We start from the raw sequence: 22,650 nt of genomic DNA, 5'->3' as shown, positions 1-22,650 counted from the left end.
GAGCCGGATCATATTCTTAGCATTTTTAATTTGATTCGGCAGCGGGTTTTGTTTAGAGCTATTGAGCTCATATTTGGGTACGATGTGCGTAGTATTGGAGTGCTTCTTTTTACCAAATTTCAGACAATTCGGCCGAGGAAACGAGGAATGGAAATTTAAAAAAAATGTATGGCGCGTAAGAAATCTCAAAAACCCTTACATAACTAATCACGTTGAATTATGAGGCATCCGTTGAAAAAAAAAACAATCAGAATCTGTCATTCCTATATTTTTTTTGTATTGGCATTACGTCCACATTGGGTCAAAATCTTCTCAGCTGTTCAATACTTTTCGCATGTGTCAGGCGGTTGTTAAGACTATACTAAAAAAAAATAGAGTTCCACTATAAATTAATGCACTTTTGGCAATGCAAAAAAACGGGTTTTCTGACGAAAATCAAGATGGTGTTCAAGTTCAAAATGGCCGCCAAAATTATTTTAGCTTCAAATTAAAGCTACATCCTCTTTCCATGCGATGCTACTAAGTTTGCTATTTGAGCAAATCAAAACGACCACCCTTTAATTTTAGCACATAGGGTGTCGGTGCCATTAGTGAACTACCTAAGCTACAAAAAATCATAACAAAATAACGAAACAGAGATCTTTTGGCGTCAACAGAAAGATTTCAACCTCTACTACATGGAAAAAATATAAAAAGAGTGATTAACCCTCTACTACCCAACCCCGCCTTTAGACGGGCTTCAGCAAAATTAATGTAACAACGTCAAAACGACAAATTTATTTACCACTCACGCATGAACATTTTCGCAACACGTTGACCTATGCTACACACACCTTGTTTTTATGTTGACTGTCACGCGTCACAAGAGTTCTATGTTGAAAGTTGAAAATTTGTGAAAAGGAGAAAAAAAACTATTTTGATGTTCAGTGTGGTGGTTTTAATCAGCAAAAAAATATTAGTAAGTAATAAAACAATGATATTTTACGGTGAATACAATTTTTTGTTAAAAAACTAATCAAAACACCCCAAATTTTAATCAAAATCACAGCCCGTCTAAAGGCGGTATTGGGGAGTTGAGCGCATAAATATTGCATCACCTTACCAAAATACTAGTAACCCAATTTTATAGTGGAGTCAATTTATTCAAAGAAGTTGTTATTTTTTGTGTTTTCCTATATAGATTTGTTTTTCTGGAACGCTATGAGCTGCCGTCGACGAGGAAATCTTTGTCTGCTGAGTGATCGGCAGGCTGGGGAACTGCTTGAGTCGTTGGATGTTGAGTTCGATACGAATGAAGAAATTGATCCTGGAGGAGACTTCGACAGTGATGATGAGTACTATAATGACCCAGAAATTGAAGAACTGTTTTCCGAACATAGCATTCAACGGGAAAACGTCCCACAAAAGACAAAGGAGGTTGTTTCACTCGTAGGACCCGGAGCATTTACGGGATCTGCAGACAAAATCGATCCTACGTCTGCCGAATTCAAAAATATTAAATGGAGGAAAGGAAATCTTCTTGTTCCTGAACAGGAACTCCTGTTTGACGAACCTGAACTTGAACAGTTCAAAAGCCTGGACACACCATTTAAGTGCTTTTCATACTTCGTTGACGGGATATTGGAATACATTGCAGATCAAACTAACCTTTATGCGAAGGAGAAGAACATCATGAACCGCTTCTGCACGATAGCGATGGAAATAAGGAAATATTTTGGGATTCTGTTGTACATGTCCGTCTTCAGATACCCGAGCATGAAGTGAATACTTATGCATTCCTGCCGATCCGGAATACAATGAACCGGAACAGATTTGATAAGATTCGCCGATATTTACACTTTAATGATAATGGTGGCATTCCATCCACAACTTCAACGATGCATGATCGACTGTATAAAATCAGGCCCATAATTGATCATTTTAACGAAAAAATCAAAACGGTCCCACTCTCCCAACATCTCTGCGTAGATGAACAGATGTGCGCAACTAAAATGAAGGCAATTATTCGACAATATTAAGCGAACAAACCCCATAAGTGGGGGTTTAACCCCTCTACCGGCAGCTTCATATTTTACCGCAAAATTCAAATTCAAATCGTTATAACTTTTTTGTTTTTCAATATTTTTGCACCATTTTTCCACAAGCTCTCAAAAAACTCTTCTAGTTTTAGGATCTGTGTCGATATTGATCATTGGTCATCTGGTTTTGTAGATATTCAAAAATTCCTTGGGGGACCGACCCGTAACTAGAACCCCTTGTTAATTTCTCAGGCTACAGAATTTTAATCGTATTCGGATATTCACTCTTCGGAACAATACATTAATGAGAGTATGTTGTGAAAAATGAAGCAATTTGGTGCAGCCGTCTTTAAGTAATGGCCATTTAGGTTTCTGGAACCACGCTGGCCAAATAAAGATCTTAAAAACTTCAAAAAACATCATATCGTAATCTTCAGATATCTCCAAGAATACTGAACCGATTTGTATGATTTTTTCAGAGAAGCTCCTTATTACCTGGCATTATATAGCCCACATTTTATTTTTTTGATAAATTGATCAAAAACAAAATGGCCGCCAGAGACATTTTGTATGGAAAATGTCGGTCCCCCAAGGAACATCGGAATATCTTTGAAAACAGATGACCAATAATTAATATCGACACGGATTTCGAAACTAGAAGAGTTTTTTGAGAACTTGTGAAAAAATGGTGCTAAAATATTGAAAAACAAAAAAGTTATAACGATTTGAATTTGAATTTTGCGGTAAAAAATGAAGCTGCCGGTAGAGGGGTTAAGCTATTTGTTTTATCGGATTCATACGGATTCTCGTACCGTTTCGAAGTTTACGGTGGAGCTGGCGACAATGTGGTACTTCCGGGAGCTCCTGATTTAAAGGCAGCGGCAAATGTAAGGCTATCAAGAATACTTCCTGATTTCAGAAATCATATAATGTATTTTGATAACTTTTACACATCATTGCCGTTGTTAACATATGTACGCTCTAGAGGTATGTACACTGTACTAGGTACTTTGAACAGTGTCAAATTAAAAAGGAAACTATCTTTTGTTACAGGTATATATGCTTTAGGAAATATACGCAACAATCGAATCCCTAACAACAAGGTTCCAACGGACACCGCCTTGAAAAAGTATGATCGCGGATACTCAACGCAATTTGTTGGAACTGCTCATGGAGTTGCATTATCAGCGACTGTTTGGAAGGATAATAAAGTAGTGAGAGTGGTATCGTCTTTTATAGGCACCAGGTCGCGGTCAGAAAATGATCACAGTACAGAAACCGTGTCCCGATTTGTACGGTCCTCTAAATGTCGTGTTGACATTCCATGCCCTCCCATGATTAGTGAATATAAGTCATATGGGTGGTGTCGACATGGCTGACGGACTCATTGGCGATACCGGATTCGGGTCAAAACAAGAAAGTATACGAACCGTTTGATGTACCATTTGCTAGATATGGCTATGGAGAACGCGTATGTTTTGTTCAAACGTGTACACAAAACAGATCCATCATCCGAACTGTTCCAGCTACCTGTTCCAGGTTGCAAAGGCAATGTTCCAGGTTGCAAAGGCAATGTGCACATACAATGCTCCTGAGGCCCCTAGACCACCCGGTCAACCACGGATCATCGCTACGAAGAAAGCATCGATTCCGAAGCGAGGGTATCTCCCACCACCTGAAACGAGATATGATGTTACAGACCACTTCTCAGAAAATGTACCTCGGTCCGAAAAAAGAACCTGAAAAAATCAAGGCTGCAAGTCTGAAACCCAAGTGAAATGTCGCAAATGCAGCATTCATTTGTGTCTGCAGTCACAAAAGAACTGTTTTTACGAGTTTCATCACAAAGAAAAAGCATCTTAACTAATTTAAAGTAGAATACGCTTTTCATTTTTTTTTCTCTCAGCTCCCCAACCCCGCCTTTAGACGGGTTACACGTTTTTGAGTATAATTAATAAATCGTTGAGTTTTATGAACTAATTATATATTTTTCGATTTTCTTGTTACAAAAGCAACCTACAATAGTGTTTTTCCACCAAAACAAAAATTTGGGTTTTAGAGGGTTAAACTATTTTTTTTAACATAAAATCGCTTGAGCCACTATTGGTACACGTGTTCCAGTAGTTGCACTAGTGCTCCAGTAGTAGACGTTCGGGAATGATACAAAGAATTTTAAACAAAATGGTAAATGTTTACACGGGTTTAACATTTTCCCTCAGAACAGCAACTAATATCTTTCGAATGAAGCATAAAGATCATCTCTAAGGCTTTTCTTCAATTTCAAACAACCATTTTAAAAACTGCTTCCATCTGTTGATCCACTACTGGAACACGACGGTAACTACTGGTGCAAGGGAGCATTTTTTTTGCATAAACTTAATAAATGATATGACTTTTTGATAAAATAAAAAGCAGAAAATTTTCAAATCAAACTAGAGGCGATCTATCCACCAAAAATAGCATATGTCGTTTTTATCGAAAAAGCACGTTTTATTCCATAGTCCAATCTACTGGTACATTACAACCATTGGTAGGTACCGGCACCTCACTAGCGATCAGTGACATAAAATTGGAATTCTAACGATGGCGGCCGATGATTGATAAGATGATATGCGTTCTACTGTACATAAATCATTCCACATTGGGATGGATAACGCTTATATGGAGCGTATCTCACTAAAAAAAAAGAATGACAAAAAGCATTATTCCTTGCTGAAGTTTTTTTTTTCTTTTCCATTTATACCTCATGTTGTCATCTGGAACTGCACAGAAACAATCAAGTAACTCGTCATTGTAGCTATCGACTGAAAATGGGTATACATTGTTAGGAAAAGCTCTAACTCAACACGACTCAACACACCGAGTACAAAAGTGACAAATCAATCCGAAATAATCCTTTAACATTGATTTTACAGCTCCTATGTAACAGCTCCAAGCTAAGAGATTCTATCTACAGAAAAATATTACAATTAGTAACCGCACATAGGAAGCAGATCATCGTTAACATACCTTTGTATCGAAGTGTTGGAAGTGTCGTTTCCTTGGTATTTGATCGATAATTTGTCCGGTCTTTTCTCCCTGAAATTTAAATTGAGAACAACTTTCATAACGTAACAAATCAACATTCTAATACAGTTTTACCCGCTTAGAGTACAGTAATGCGCTGGATGTTAAGTAATAGAACTGACAGAAATGGAAAGCTGCCAAAAAGCTAACCATACCGTATGTTCCAAGCGACGGTGTTTGGTTAAGGCGCAATTCAACGACCGTAGAAACGTATGCAATGAAAATACCCTGCATGATCACCCCAAAATTTTTAATAATTAGCATTATCAGCGTGATGTCGTGCAGTTGCATAAAATTCAGAATTGTTTGATTCACTTGATCGTGCAATTTCACAAGTTGATCCATCTCGTCCATAATCTCGTCGTACAACTGATGTATCTTCATGTGGTTCAATCTCCAAACATGACCATGTTGTTCTAGATCATTCAACTGCTGGTGTAGTAGATAAATCCTCCCATTGATCAGCCGGAAGTAATGTCCACCCAAATAGGCGGCTGCTACAAACAAATTTGTCGTACAAGCATTCAAACTATAACTGAACACGTAAGATAATGCTTCGGCCAGTAATGATAGTTGCTTTCGTTGGAATGCCTGTATCGCTCTAATGGTAGCAGCCCCAATCGTACTTGTCCCGTCGATGAAGACCATTTTGACTAAGAATCGAGAGAAGATCTTTCGATCAAAATCTTCGGTACATTTAGTCCGTAAAGTATACCACAGTGCGATACATTGAGTTAGCAAGTTTCGGAACCGAGTTACGTAAAGGACAACAGTTAAATAAGTTGCCATCGTTCCAATGTAGGAATTGATCATACTGATCGTCAACATGAACACATTATACTGAGGATGAGCTACCAGCACGTATTTGACGGTGGCCACGTTGGAAAACCCGATGGCAATTGCGTAGATCAGTAGGAAGGTCACTGTGTAGACGTACCACAAAGTAGATGATCTGATGGTGCGTTTGGAGATATTGTAGCAATAGGGGAATAGACCAAGAAGGCGAAGGTTCAATACGAAAAACTTGAGTGTCAGCTTGAACAGGAAACCTTTGAATTGTTTCATGGCCGGATAATGACTTAGAAGTGGATTTTGTGAACAATGAAACATTGGGACTTTTTTTGTTGGATGGGATAATTTGTGTCACATATTCTTGAACCTCTACTTATTCCGTCAAGTAATTTCGGGTTTTCATTTGATAGGTCGAAAAACACTTCAGTCTAAGCGGACATTTTAATTATATGTTTTGTTTGGGTAATGTTTGGTGCTCTGTGTCTATGTTACGCATTTATCAAATAGATTTTAATACATACATTTAAAAGGGGTCAACTTCAAATTTGATTACCACGTTCAATCAATAGCTTGAAGAAATCTTCAGTGTTGTTCGAGTAGAAAAGATATTCCATGTTAGAACAAATCAACTGAAACCTGTAAGATTGATATCCTCTAACACGGTTTCATCTCCAGCTACACGGTACGGATCGATTATGCAGTATGTGGCAATTGTATGCCATTAGTGCAGTGAAAGATTATTTAATTAGTGATTTAGTGAATATAAATTGTATTACTAATTGATTAAAGAACCTGGTGAGCTCGTTTTATGGTTTTTTAATTATCTGTTTACTTCTCAGTCTCTCCTACGAAAAACATAATTATCATCTTTGAATTCGTATTCCAAAGAAGCTTAGACTCTACCCTTTTATTTGGTGCTAAAACATATTTTGAGTAAAAATTACCCAAAATATGTGTTTTCTTGAAATTTTATTTAAAAGTAACGAAATTTTATCTGAAAAAAACGTTCTATACCCTCCGATAGAACATCTCCAATTTGGCATCAAATAAAAGGGGAGAGTCCAAGCTTTCACTTGATAAGTGCTACTGTGATACTTTTATTGGGTATTTCCCCCATTGACACCGTGAGGAAGCTTAGTAGCATCTTATCGAAACGAAGATGTTTTTTAAATTCAACACATTTTTAACGACCGTTTTGAATTTGGTTTCTATTTTGAATTTTTCAAACAAATTGTTTTGTTTTTCACCGTTATTGCACCGCTCTTTTTGAATGCTGAGGCCACCACCAGAAAGCTGGAAAAAAAAATGAGGAAAAACTTATCCAAAAATCTAGATTAGCAAGCAATGAATTATTAGATTTTCTAAACATGTTCAACGGTTTTGACGAGAGTGCAGTCAATAACAAAATCATTTTTTGTACAACAAAGTTACAAGATTTCTTTATCTAATTCAATCCATGAGTCGATTGAAGAATATGGCTATCATTTGGAGTGAAAACATCTAGCGGCCATTTTTACGCCATCTTTATTTAAAGTAGTTAAATGCCGAAGCAACACTACTTGTTTTCCAGCCAGTGACAGCAAGCTCATTGAGATAAATTGGGTATAAGAATCATGCATGTGTCACTGTTTCTTAAAAAGCGCAGGAGGCGGAATCTTTTTGCTACATAAAAGAAGGAAAACGTAATGAAAAATAATGAAAAATGATAAGTAGGTTCGAACCACGTACGTCGAGATCATCACAGATCATCCACCACTTCATCTGCTCTCTTGAAAGAACATTTATTCCTTAACACTTCAGTCGTCACGCTGTTGAAGTTTGTACAACACTGGTGAGAAAACCTCGCTTTTCGTTCACAACAGCAGCGTGGTGGTTCTGACGGTGGCCAACCACGCGACGCCTGGAAGGTGAAGGCCCAAGTAAAATTGGAGCAAATATCATTTTTCTCGATTTGATGGAATCGCATATCGGCTGGTGCAAACATAAAATTTTTATGGAAGCTACTCCTGTGTTTTTATAACTATAACAATACGAATATTTTAAGTTGGATAGCGCTATTCTGCCGTTCTACGCATAATTGTCCCGAGGTCCATAAAGTTTACATAGTACATGGGACAAGCAGGCGTAGAACACTATTGTTAAAGAAAAAAACGAGGGTTCCGGGATGGCCCAAGTCAGGAAGTTTAGTTTTTGCGTCTTCAAGTGCTAAATTTTTCTTTTCCTATTTGTTTCGGGTGTTTTGGAAATCATGGAGTTAGTTTAAGGGAATAGCCCAACTATTCTTTAGCCCGCTAATATTATACGGCTCCAGATCTTAGCCACCGCACTTCCTGATTAGCAGCCACGCAGACGCCAACTTTTCGCAATTCAATTGCCAAAAGGATCACTCATCCAGGTTCATTTAAGGTCCTGACGTTCCTGGTATCGAGTTTCCAATCACAGTCCTTATTTCGTTGATAGGTCGGTTGCCGAAAATAACGTTCGTTTCTTTTTCTTTTTCCATTTTTTGTACTGGGTAATGAATTCGGTATGCTACCTTAGCGGGGTCACGCTACCTACATCACGTTGATGGGGCTGCCATCTTAGGTGTAGCTGACGTGGTACACCATTTCATACTCAGTCGCTGGATGCCAGAACAGACACTGCTTGAGCCGCACCCCCTGGTGTACAGACGCTCGGATCGTAGCTCCTCACTCTAGCTGATATCAGAAGGACAACTTTGCCCAGGTTGCAATACCAGCTAAGAACGCAACCCTTAGCTGGCGGTCTTTGTGATCATTTAAACCAAGGCGGCTTCAATTCTCTAAGGTGTCCCTTTATGCTCACTTTGTAGAGAAAACCAGACAGAGTAGGTGAGGAAGGGATGGCCGTTTTGTTTACAAACATCTGAGACAGGTAGTCGAGAGATTGAATCCTGATTGGTTGGAGAAACAGTGTTGTCAAAAGTAATTCTAATCTGATCGCCCCGCTCCTTGTGTGTTCTACTCCTTTCTTTCTTTTCTGACAATTTTGTCCACACTGATGGCAGCACAGTTAGTCTCAGTTTCAGCATCATCCAGGCAAGGCAGTAATGTTTGTAAACAAAACGGCCAGCAAGTTAAAAATGGCCTCCTAGCCACTTTCGCCAAGTGATAACACCTTGCATGTGTAATATTTGGAGATTGTTGATATTTTTCGGTGATTACTACACACAAAAGATATTATAGTACAAGATAGAGATTGTCGCTGTCGTCGCTGTCCGCAACATGCCGGGGCGATAACTGTCAAACGGTTTGTACTTTCACGCTAAACTTGCTCCGCTCAAGAATGATTGCCGAGAACACATTTTTATTTCGCTTCTGAACCTAATGCTCTCTCAAAAATTCCAATTTTATTTTTTTTTTCAAATATTTGCATGTGTAATATTTGGAGATTGTTGATATTTTTCGGTGATTACTACACACAAAAGATATTATAGTACAAGATAGAGATTGTCGCTGTCGTCGCTGTCCGCAACATGCCGGGGCGATAACTGTCAAACGGTTTGTCAAAAATCTCAAAAATTCCAATTTTATTTTTTTTTTTTCAAATATTTTTCTGTTTGACTTGCCGAAGCACTTCCCCACTTGGGGAAAAAACCATCGACCCCCGGCTTCTTCCTAGAAAAAATCCCGAAAAACTTCTCACCCTACCAATGGCCAACTGTTTGCTGTCTAGCGGGAGATGACTGATGACTTCCGTTTCCTTCGATCCGCACACAGCTTGTTGGCCATTGGCAACTCACAGAATGAGTGCGACTTCTACACAATATTCACTCATTCAGCCAGTTCTGCATTGGTTGCCTCATTCTGTGAAGTTCGAACACATGCGCTGCGTGGATCTTGTTAAGCGTGGCTGAAAAAGAATAGCAAAACACGGGACAGCTCCGCTGCCGCCTTTAAGGTCAAAATGTGTAGAGTCCAAATGTTTACACTGCCAATGCTGCGCGCCGTTTTCAAAAACACAGATCGTCACAAAAATTGCAATATGAAGAGATTATTTGTTTTCTTGCTATAAGTAAATTGTATACCAATTAATTAAAATTAGTTTTAAATGCATATTTTCATTAACGATTGAGATTTGTGTCGTAAACAGGAGCGTAAGCGGAGTTTCAAAGTAATTGCTGTAGAGTAACAAAATGTTTGGCCTTAACACATTCGCTTTTGAACTTGACAGTTATGTACCCACCAGATGCAAGGATGGTTCGGCAAGGCAAACAATGGGAACACTAGCGACAATCTCTATCTTGTACTATAATATCTTTTCTACACACTGAAACACGATTGATGATTTTACGAAGGAACGACAACCAGATGGCACTGCTAAATGAATGATGATGTTTTGTTTTCAATTTGTCAAAATACAAGTGTTTCGCAGAAAATTGTCGAAAATTTGTCTTTCTTGGTGTAATTATTTGATTAAATTCTAAAACTATTTCTTGTATACATTAGATTTTTGTTGCTCTCTGTAAATTTTCATGCGGATTGAATGGATCATTAAAATAACCAAAACGGCCGCTATGGAAAGCATAGATAGCGCCACCGTAGCCTTGTGTGTTTGACAGAACAGCAATGCTGTCACAATGTTAAATCCCATATACAGTGGCGCCTTTGTTTTGATGCGGTGAACACTTGCAAAAACTACCTTCAATGATCCATTAACAACGTTCGCAAAAGGTGTTTTTGTTGCAATTTTGTGCTTCGTTTCTATGGCGGCTGATCGTGCTGTGAAATGTATCGTGCCGTCTTGTCTCAATGTTTTTGCCGGATCTGTGAACTGCGGAACCCTCTCTGATCGGTCGAACGGAATCTCCTACATTATCGATTATATCGATCAGTTTCACATGTACTGGGAAATCATCCACCGATGCAGTTTGATTTGCTCCAGCCATTGAGCGGTCGGCTGGAATGAATAAAAAAAAAACACAAACAAACCACCATAACCTCCTGTAAACTCTGATTTTTCGAAGATTTCCCATAATTCTTGACCGTTTGAAATGCGATATAACCGTAACGTTGAAGAAAAAATAAATTCTTACCTGCTTCAGAAGTCATTTCACTGGTTTTCGATTAATTTTGCGAAAAAAACGCGATTTTTCCAGCTGTTCAGATCAGTAAAGTTAGCAAACCAAACAACAATCATCATTTTTCGTTTCAATCCGCCACAACTAGGCGTCGCATGGACTGTTTAAGTTTTGCGACAAAACGTCAATCATAACGTTTCGGCTTACTGGTTTTCAGCCATCATCAGATTTGATTAAATCGATCGTTCGCCACCAGTGTGGTTTTATCACGCAAGGTAATAAAACCACACTGATGGCGAACGATCGATTTAATCAAATCTGATGATGGCTGAAAACCAGTAAGCCGAAACGTTATGATCGTGTTTCAGTGTGTAGTAATCACCGAAAAATATCAACAACCTCCAAATATAACAATCGACGGTGACTTAAACCCAATGAAATTAAATCAATGAACATCTTGTATCACCCCATCCTTTACATGGATTATAAACTGTGGACGGTCTCTATTTCTGATCATGCACTTTCTCTGAAAATACAGAACAGCCGAGCAAATCAACTAAACGATACAATGTTACTATCGATCATATTCCTTAAAAACTATTGGATTTTCCCTTGGTTTGGTAAAGCAGCTGTTTCCATTCATAAATTTGTGGTCCTACGGTTCCTAAAATGGTAAAATAAGAATTAAATTACTAATAATCCAGGCAGAACACAGGAATCGTAGCCGAAAATCGATACAGTGAAAATATTTGATAGTTCAATAAACAATTTGAAATCATTGCCTACTAAGACCAAACCATAAAATCTGTAGCAAGAAATGTCAAAATCGAATCACCCCCTGCAGTTTTATAGCTAGTGTAAAAAGCTGGATAGGATAACACGTTGCTCTGGCTACAGAGTAGAATGCACAGTGCATTGCACACACCTTGATTTAAACAGTGGAAGCGTGAGGTAGGAACTTGTGAGGACCAGAGCTGTGTTTTTCGCTCTTTGCTGATTGTCGACTCACCGTTTTGCAGCCCATGTAAACGCTTAAAATTTTATCTGACGTTCCATCGTTCGCTTTTCGGAACAATACTTTGAAGAGAGTAAGTTTGAAAAACAAAATGAAGCAATTTGGTGCAACAGTTTTTGAGAAATGAGAATTTATGTTTCTGGATTTTGAAAACTTCACAAAAACATCATAATGTAATATTTAGATTTCTTGGAGACAAGTCAACCAATTTGTATATTTTCAGCGAAGCTCCTTGATACCTGACATTGTATATCCTAGACCTTTTTTTTTCTTTGTTTTATTAAATTTGATAAAACAAAACGGCGGTCAAAGGAATTGTATATGGGGAATATCCGTCCCCCAAGGAACATTGTAAAATTTTCAAAACCAGATGACTTATAATCAATATCGACATTGATTCTGAAATTAAGAGTTTTTTGTGTACTTGTAAAAATGGTGCAAAAACGTTATCACCATTTCAATATGTCGTGTGTAAAAAAATTGAGCTGCTTGTACAGAGTTAGTTGCAGGGGAACATGGTCATACGCACTGATGGGGTAAAATGGCTCACCACATTAAATTATTCCTACAACGTTCCAATTTGTATTCTTTCCAAAACGATGCTACAACCCTTGGACATAAACTCAAAGATTTTTCCTTAATTTCCCGGTGAAATCCAACATTTTTTACTTTTTCGCCTATATTAAGGTTTTTCGATGATTTTATTAACGAATAAACGTTTCCATACAACAGAGCAAACTCATGGAGAAACTTGGTACTCGAGAAACTCGTAGTTCTCCATACTAAATGGCATTCTACCCCATCCATTCGGTCATTTTGAACCACCCCCATTTTTTAACCAACTTTTCTACACGATTTAAAACCGTAAAAAAGCTCAAATTTGGAAAATGTGTTCATGGTGGTTGTTCCTGCTTATTGCATCGCAGTAACCAACTATGTTTATTGTAGCAACCAGCTGTCTTAGTAGTCCAGAAACAACGGAACTAACATCCAAGTTTGCTATAGCACTGCTCCAATTTGTACTAAAGGTCATTGTAATTCAAACCACCAAAGCGAATACATCCAAAGTTAAGACAAACTCAAAATGACTCATTCAATTCATCTCTGCTATCGAACATAAAATTTGGACGGATTGGACGGACTGGACGGACTGGACGGACTGGACGGACTGGACGGACTGGATGAACTGGACGGACTGGACGGACTGGACGGATCAGACTGACTGGACTGGACGTACTGGATGGACTGGACGTACTGTACGGACTGTATGAACTTGACGGTTTGGATGGACTAGACGGACTATATGATCTTGACGAACTGAACTGACTGTATTGGACGCACTGGACGGACTGGGCGGATTGTACGGACTTCACGAATGGTTGGATAAAATACTTGATCTTGTGTTTTAGTTTGAGAGGCTAGATAAAGATTTTTGAACAGTTTGGATAAAAATTTTTGAACAGTTTGGATAAAAATTTTTGAACCAAGGATCTTTCTTTAGACTTCAGCTATGAATTGATGGCTTTTAGATTCAAAATTCCAGAATGACCAGGGCTAGTGTTTCGGGTTTCGAATACGAGGGTTGGAATGGACTGAATTAGAAGTTTCAAATTGCTTCTGATTTCTTTGGGATCCGGTTCGAAGGACCAAATTTTATATTCGATAGGAGAGTTGAATTGAATGAGTCATTTTGAGTTTGTCTTAACTTTGGATGTTTTCGCTTTGGTGGTTTGAATTACAATGACCTTTAGTACAAATTGGAGCAGTGTTATAGCAAACTTGGATGGTAGTTCAGTTGTTTCTGGACTACTAGGACAGCTGGTTGCTACAATGAACATAGTTGGTCACTGCGATGCAATAAGCAGGAACAGTGGTAGCTAGCAAATATTGGAAAGTTACGGTTAGGACTTCGAATGGCGTTAAAATGTAGATCTCATAAAGAGACAACGACACAAGTCCTTAAAGTGGCATTTTGAACCATTTTGCCGTATATTCATAGTCACAAGATAGAAGTGACAAAAAAAAGGCATAGCCCAAGTGAACACAAGAAAAATATAATTGTGTTCCGAACACTATACGTGTAATGGAAGTCCTGAAATCAAAATCGAAATACCCGAACCAAAATCTATTGAAACCATTGCAGAAGGTCAAGTTGCCTGAAACAAGTTTCAATTACCTAATAATGTGTCCGTAGGTCGGTCTTCGTGTATTTAAGTTTGATGTTGACTGTTGTTCATACTTAGATCGATTTACTCCTTGAGTTGTATTTGAACTAAAACAATTAATTTTAATGCAATCGCAGTGGACATCTGTAAATGAAAAGCCGATTTAAAAAATATCATAACAAATATATAATGAAACAAATAACTTGATGGCTCATTAAAATTAAATCTACGAGAACTTACCGAAAAAAGTAAAGTAAAACCCATGGAATATAATCCATATAATGATACGTCCAGTCTATTAACGGATAGTGCGTAACTGAACGTTTCAATCTGAACAGGGCAGATTAACAATTAATAATATGTATTTATAGTGAATACGAAATTACCTTCACGGCGAGGGTGTCTTCCGAATCTATTTCGAAGAATTCATTTAAATATGTCATGGTTTTTCCTGCCTAAAGGTGAGAAAATTTAAGCGAACGTTCAAGAATTTGTTAGAACGATAAGTGTAACATTGCATTACTCGTTTCTTGACTAACTCTGCGGCAGATATCAAATAGACGAAGTGAATAACTTCGAAGGATAAATACAGCACAGAGTTTATGTAACGATGAACATTTATGTCGAATTCATGTCTGAGCTCCAGAATAACGGATACGTAAACGAAGTATATCTGAAAAATAAATATCGTTTGAATGTAATTACTTCTTCGTATGCTGGAAAACCAACTCTTGAAACTATCACCACGAATTGATTCAAATTAATCAACGCTAACGGTATTCCATAGACGCCGAAGATCCCACGTATAAATTCCGTAACACGAAAGTATTGTCTACAAAGCATGGATAAACTTTGCAAAGCATCTTCAAATACTATGTGTTTCAATGTTTCATTTCTAACGTAGTCGAAAGCACAAAGCACAAGGTGATCCGCACTTGCCAATTGATGCACCGATACAGATGGGCTGCCATGTACAAACTGAGGAGACATGCATTCGACACCTGAGCCATCATGAACACTACGTAGACGTTCGTAACTCGCTCGAACAAGGGAACCGGATCGTGCTCACCGTTGAAGTGGAAGTTGACGGCAAACAGCATACACATGAAAACGTCGACAAAAACTAGCTTCAGTAATCCGTAAGCAGCTAGTTTTCGATCTATCCACGTAGGAATACGAAACGGCTTAAGTTCATCTAATACTTCCAAAAGTATGTTGCCGAAAGTGATCAAACGCTTATGGTAGAACCATGTAGAAAGATATCCCACTAGAATCACACCGAAACGAATGATAAACTCGCAGTAAAACAGATAGCGAACGATTTCCATCACAGGGTACGAAATCAAAATCACTATCCAGTAGAAGCTGTAACCAATGGCAGCCATCGAAAACAGGCCGGCTGTAATCGACCAAAGCAGTCGAAATTCGCACCACTCGAAACGGGATCCCTGGTAATGGACCGGAAGCATTCCACAAAACGTTGCTCCATAGTAGAGATAGGCCAACGCTAAGCGAAACAACGTTTGCCGTGAAAGGTTCATTACTGCACTGAGAATTTGTGTTTACACTATAACATGGGTCCAACCGCAAATTAATTGCAAATTTGAATAAGTAATGAAGCCATCAATGCAGTTTGGCGTACGAATTTGTGAGTATCGTTGTTTGTCCATTCCAACTCGACGAATTCTTGCTAGAAGACGGAACTTTAAACTACTCCTAATGCAGCTTCAAGCATCCATTAGATTCGCAGCCATCTGGATTTTCAACATTTCCCGACTTTATGGTCTGCTGCCGTTAAAATTTTGTAGCAAATCTAAACGCTTCAAACCAAGCACACTTCTTCTTTGCTACTCGGTGATGATCCTGATGATATCCTTTTTTGGCACTCCATTCGTGTTCCTTGAGATAGCACGCAATGCTAGGCACCCAACGTCAGTGGTCAGCAATATACTTCTCTACCAGCAGTACATTTTGAACTACATCATGGTAACGATAATGGGAATCAATGCCATTCGTTACAGGCACGAATTGATGGATATTCTCAATCAATGGATGGCAACGTTGAGATTCTTGTGGAACAATCATGGAATATCCGAGGACTACCATCTTGTTAGGAAATTTCTTATTAAAATGTTGTTAGTGGATATCGTTTTGCTATTCTTTGTAGTGGCAAACTATTTCTCATACAGTCAAGCGTATCCATTTGGGTGGATTGCGTTTTGTGGTTATATCTGCATGGTGATAACTTCTGTCCTTAACAGTGGATATCTTGCCTTCACCTTCACGGTTGCTTATTTCCATCTGATTATCAATTTGGAAGTCGATAGAATTGTGCAAGACCTAGGTAAATTCGATGACCTGGAGTGCAGTATGTCAGCGGCCAGGAAAAAACAAATCTGTCATTCAATGGCAGATAAACTCAAAAAGTTAGCTGAGACTCATCGCATAATAGTCACGTTTACGAAACGCTTTGTGAACATAGTAGGCTTACCGTTGGCGTTATCAATCTTATGGAACTGCAGTATATTCATTCATAGTGTTCGTTGTCCCGAGAGACTGTTTCAAGATCAACTAAAAGCCTACTGATATTTTCAGTTCTTTTTCACATACGTATCATTCTTTCAAGACGCCCGATACGATTTACCGTACTGTATAACGAAGAATCTACATTGCATTGGAATGCTCATTTATCAGACCACTCAATTCTACTACATCATCTTAGCGTCGGCTTTACTGAGTAATCGAGCGGAGCAAACAGGCATCCTGATCAATCAATTTTTCCTATCGGAATTGGGCGAACGTTTGGAAAATACTGTAAGAACTAGTTTAATGAATGCACTTATATCAACCTTGAACTTTTTCAGATAGAAAAGTGGACTATTGAACTTCTGATAAACAGCTACAAAGTCGAAATTTTTGGAATGTATCAACTAGATTATGCATTCATGCGATCGGTAATTAATAATGTTACTATATTGAGATCACCAGTCAATCGTTTTCTGTTATTATTCAGACTGCAACCACTATAGCGACGTTTTTGATTATCGCAATACAATTTCAACTGACGGAAATCCAACCAGCAACGTATGCAGGATCCATTAGCACATAGGGTCGTGTTTTGGACCCCCTAAGGAAGTGATTTTAGTTTTTTGTCCTAATTAATTAATTGCACAGCGTAACCAAGTCAAAGAACATGCCAAAATGTGGAGAAAAACTTCTTCTACGAGATAAAAATGCCCAACGGTTATGTAGGATCTTAAAAACGTCGAAAATAATTGAATTGTGAAGCACTGTTTTTTTATTATTTTGGACACACCAATACATTTTGGACCCTCAAAGTATATATTTTGGACACCCGGCATTTTTTGTCGTTTGGCGACAAAGTCCACGACACTGGTTGTATAATAAGTTTGCCCATAGTCTAATCATCCGATTGATATAATGAAAAACCGAAGAAATTTGAAAAATGTTTTTGTTTACATTTGAAAAATTTCTGACGGCTTCAATTTCTGTATGTAACGTGTTGTAACGGTTGCGTGAATGATCCGATTAAATTAAATTAATTTCAGATAAAATAAACACATTTTCTATGTTCAAACGTTTGATGCATGTGCGGAATAGTACTTGCTTTCCAAATGGCTTGCAAAGTGAGTTGGTCTTTCGATTTAAACTGGGAAATTTGCAGGAAAATGGCCCAGAGGGTCCAAAATATATTGGTTACCCTAGTTTTTTTTACTGCAACAATGTCTACAATAAGTGCAAATATAAAAGAGAAGCACCCTCAGAAAGATTTTTATTTGATCCAGGAAACCGTATTCGTGCAAAAAAAATTCATAGCAGTTCTTAATCGATTATATCACATGCCGATTATGATATGATGGCGTATGATGAATACACTTGTTATAATGAATTAACGTTAGAAAGAACAATCCTTTTTTATTACCATATTCCGTTCAAATGGAAACACTGACTACCGTAGCCGTCAATTCCCCTATGTAAAGTAAATATGTGTTCATCAATATCTAGTGATGCTTCCAAAAGTAATAACACATTCGCTAACCTCACGTTGAAACGCACATCACACTTCTCCTCAGTAAAACACAATGCATACAACTTGTCGAACCGTGTTTCGCCTAAAAGTCTTCGTATACCGTCCCCTTCAGTTGCTAGGATTATTACCAATATCCTTCGATTCCAAGAGCAAGCGGTTTTTCCAATCCCAATGGAATTTGTTATTGTCTATTGTGCAAACCATTATAGTTTCTTCGATGCTTCCAGTTGCTTACTACATTTTGGTCACAATGGTCTACAACGAAACTTCGGGCCTTAGCAATCTGATGGTGATCTTAGAATTGATCATAGGCTACTTTCTATTGGTTTCATTCTGCGTAAAAATGTTACTAAGAGGCAGTAATGTTACAGAAATATTAAACATTTTTGGGGGAATTTTCTTCAATGTTTGTGTTGAATCAGATTGCATTGATGAGAATCTTCTGAGGACATACCTACGGAAGGTTATCCTAGTGGATTACATATTATTCCCGATCACTTTTGGCATGTATATCCCTTTCAGTATAGGGTGGAAATTAAGCCACCTTATCTCGTGGTTGCTGAATAGCTACTCCATATTTCTCATGTTGATGATTATCAATTTGTTTCAATCCACCATTATTTCAAGTTCGATAATCTATCTAAAGCTCAACAATAGAGTGACATCGGCAGTGCAAACGCTTCGCAAGCTCAACGAAAATCAGATCACCATTTCTGGAAGTTATCTACCCAAAGTGAAAACATATCGCAACTTGAGCTTGGAAATCAATAAACTTTGCTATCTACACCGGATGACAACGGAAGCTGTTCAACGGATGATCGGAATTTTGAGTATGCCCTTGCTGATAATTACATTTTTCCAGTTCTTCGTCGTATTGACCGAAGTTGTGTTTCTTGTAATGCAAAGGAAAAAACAGTTGCATATTGTGGATTTTTTTTGCAGGCTTACTACAACTACATTTATTTGATGAACAATATGTTTATCCCAAGTTTCATATATGGGCAGATACTTTCTTCAACATTGTTCATGCTAATGTGCTTGCTGCAGTTCTACTATACAGTATCGTTCAGTGCTCAAATGACTCAAAGAGTAAATGGATATTCTTTTGTGAAAAAAATCTGTTAATTAGTTCTTTATTTTTCAGGCTGAAGCGACGGCCATTCTACTGAATGAATCCTTTTATAACGATGCCGGCCGTTGTGTTGAACAGAGCGTAAGTTTCAAAATAGCTTGTCAATTGCAGATAAAACAACATTTATCATCCACATGTCTAGGTGTTCACAAAACTTATTTTTGAATACTTTATTTTAAGATTGAAATGTTTACGCTGGAAATGCTACATCGAGATTATCGTGTCCGGATATACGACTGCTTTGCGTTGGATTTCACACTTGCTCATTCGGTAAGCATTGGAATTTCAATTATATTTTTTACATCACATTTGATGATAGGCGATACAAAAATTGAGTAATATCATTGTAGACATTACCGTTGGCCTCATACCCTTATTTCCCCGGAACCACCTTACGGTATTTCTTCGAGGACTTAACATGTGAGCACTTAACACACACAGATAGAAAATTTCGTGTAAATGTACACTATTTGTCATGCACATGAAGGGAATGCTCGAAAACGCATAAATTTACGCTTGATTTTAGTGTTACAAGTTTGGGTTTTGGGCCAATGTAATTTTCAGTTGTCGTTTAATTTTACAAACAGCGATCTTAGTAGAATACGCCTTTGTTTACAATGACAACAACACATTGGTAAGAGATTGAAGAACGAATCCAACAGTTAAACACCGAGATATGTGGTTTCCAATAGGCTCATCCGGTCATGAATGGAAAACAAACAACATTCGCTCTGTATATCCACTTTATTCAATAAAATCTCTGTCAAATAACGATGTTTTTCGTTGCTCTGCCAGATGCTGCGGCCTTCGAAAGAGTAGTGATTATTGAATTGCGTTCGCACGCCGCTAAAACATTTCCGATGGCACAAATCTTGCGGAATCTCACATCCATTCAACAATGAGTATGTTATAAGCTAATCACTGTTGCACTATAGATAATTCGATATGTGTTTCAATTTAAAAACTCGAAACGAATCTGAAAACACAACAATCGCTTATCGGTTTGTTTTCAATATGGCTGACCGAATGTTTGATTCACATCGACTGCAAGATGGGTTCAGCAAAGTCATGTAAAATTACGATAGTAACAGTATAAAAATCATATTATCAAGCTCAATACCGTTTGGAAACGTTTTGAAATTACTTGTTTTGGTGTAATATCACACGATCATTGGCATTCCTACCATGTGCATGATTTCCATCATAAATTTACAATGAATTTGCGAATACGCGAAGAGTTTTTCTGCGAAATAATTATTTGCGCTTCGGCTATTATTCATTTTTTCTTTCTGTGCATGTAGCAGAAGTAGCCTAGGCAAACTGCTTCTCCTAGCCGACTCAAACAACTTTACAAAGGACAAGCCTCAACAGGGTTAATCCTTTGCAGCCAACTCTTGGCCGGAGCGCCATAGACGCTGCAATTCTAGCATAATGTGAGTGACAGCCGTAGTTATTGCATTCCAGCACTCCGCATCCATACACATTCTCAGGACTCTATTGTCGGGGGACGTGTATCCTCCGCATGTAGCGAGCATGCGATCTCTCACAACAATGAAACGCGGAAAATCGAACACGAAATGCTTCACTATTCCCTCCACACAAGCACAATTGAGACACGCAGGAGATTCTGAGTGCCCGAACCTATGCAGGTACTGTCTATAGCAACCATGTCCTGACAGAAACTGCGTCAGGTGGAAGTTCACTTCCCCATAGGCCAGGGGAAGTGGTTCACCTAGAATGAATTTCTGTCAAAGAAAAAGTAGATTTTGTATGAGATTTGACAGAAAAATGAATGACAAGTTCATCCACTTCTCCTGGCCTATGGTTTCTTTAATACCAATCTGACACATTTGGTATTGACCGATGAGTCCATCTACCTTTAGTGGAGTTATCCCATTCCTGCTGCCAAGCTCTGAGCGTTGTCTCTCTAAACACGTTGCGGACTCCTCTGGTCCGTAGCCGTAGATGCCCTTTGAAAGGCATATTCAATGTGCCTAGTGAAGCTGAGCATGTCAGTGGAATCACCTACCGAGATAAGCGCCTGTTGCTCGGAAATGCAGTCTAGTAACGGGCCAGTCCTAGTTTCCTAGATAGAGTGCGCTGCTGTCAACAATACTTCCTCAATCGATTCGCCATAGACCACTAGGGTAATGTCGTCGGCGAAGCAAACAATCTTAACACCCGTCGGAAGAGGCAGCCTCAGTACGTCATCGTACATCGCATTTCATGACATACTTCCGCGGTAATTCGAATGCTTTTCTGCCCCTCCCCTGTGTCATACAGTAGAATACTACCATCAAAATAGCTTTCTAGAAGCTTACAGAATTGCACCGGTACCTTGAGGCGATGAAGTGCGTGAGCTATCGCTTCCTAGCTTGTGCTGTTGAACGCATTCTTCACGATCAACCTCTCTAACAAACTAGCGTCCAAGTAGACAGATTGGTCTATACGCCGACGGGTCACCTGCTGGTTTCCCCGCCCTTGCTAGTGGCACCAATTTCTGTCGCTGCCATACATCCGGAGTGATTTCTTAATCTATGCAGCGTTGCATTTACTGCTGCTTCTGGGACATTCGGGATATCATCGGGTCCCGGTGCCTTGTTTGACGACTTCTGCCAGCTCTTCGTTCGTCACTCTTGCCACTGATTACCCTATGTAATTTGCTATATTCGCGTTACCTGTGAGGGGAAATACTTCAGTCTAGCTCGACTTACTACATTTTTTGACTTCTACTGCATCAAGTTGCGCCATGACTCTCTCTTTAATTTGTTGCACAGACATTAGCGTCATGCTCTGAGTAGCAAATAGGGCGTTGCTGGTTATGTGTGTAATTTGCAGCTAAAGTTTACAGTTTAAGTCACAGGTCCTTTATAAACGATATAACCACGACCCTAGAAACTACTAAAATGTGTGTTTTAGAATGAAACCATTTGTTTGATTTTAAAATACGTGTCAATTGAACTTTCAACATTATAATATTCTAAAGATTTTCTTGACTTTTTCCAGGCTGCAGCAACCATGACGACTTACCTCATATTGCTGGTACAATTTGGATTGAACAATTACTGACTTGTGAGAGGTGATTACATAGCAGCAAATAGTACAAACGAAAAAACATAGTGATTTGGTACAGAATTTAACAATCACGCTTTGGTCCGGATAGATTGAACATAAAAAGGATAAAGATGAAAAAACTGAGATCGGGTTTGATGGTCCAAACGCGCGCAAAAATAAACTCTTTCTTACTTCGCCTAACGTAGGATTTTTAAGCGAATACAAGATCGAGTAACCTAGGAGTATTGCTGTTTATTCCACATCGAAAACGTAGGTATTCAAAGTTTTTGTAATAAGCCTACAAATAAAGTGTGGG

General features: G+C 38.5%; 1 protein-coding gene and 1 long non-coding RNA gene across 3 annotated transcripts; one reads left to right on the top strand and one right to left on the bottom strand.

Annotated features, from left to right (window-relative positions):
* Positions 1–4,561: 4,561 nt before the first annotated feature.
* On the bottom strand, positions 4,562–14,472 carry LOC23687512. The gene is made up of 5 exons (XR_002501257.1): positions 14,338–14,472; positions 14,109–14,241; positions 5,028–5,096; positions 4,762–4,968; positions 4,562–4,694 (listed from the first exon to the last, which is right to left on the bottom strand). It is a non-coding gene; the product is annotated as an uncharacterized LOC23687512 (long non-coding RNA).
* Positions 14,473–17,933: 3,461 nt separating this feature from the next.
* On the top strand, positions 17,934–22,407 carry LOC23687602. Of its 2 annotated transcripts, none has more exons than XR_002501256.1 (4): positions 17,934–19,237; positions 19,293–19,361; positions 19,461–19,550; positions 22,287–22,407. XR_002501256.1 is itself a non-coding variant. In XM_021849662.1 (4 exons), exons 1-4 carry the CDS (start codon positions 19,115–19,117, stop codon positions 22,347–22,349), a joined length of 345 nt encoding a protein of 114 aa, XP_021705354.1. In that variant the 5' UTR covers positions 17,941–19,114; the 3' UTR covers positions 22,350–22,407. The 2 variants fall into 2 exon arrangements, 1 of the variants encoding a protein (XP_021705354.1); XM_021849662.1 differs by having other exon boundaries at positions 17,941–19,237.
* The last annotated feature ends 243 nt before the right edge of the window (positions 22,408–22,650 follow it).

This window comes from Aedes aegypti, chromosome 3 (assembly GCF_002204515.2).
Source record: "Aedes aegypti strain LVP_AGWG chromosome 3, AaegL5.0 Primary Assembly, whole genome shotgun sequence".
NCBI lineage: Eukaryota > Metazoa > Arthropoda > Insecta > Diptera > Culicidae > Aedes > Aedes aegypti.
Note: the sequence above shows the minus strand (reverse complement) of the source record. Positions and strands in the feature narration are given on the sequence as shown.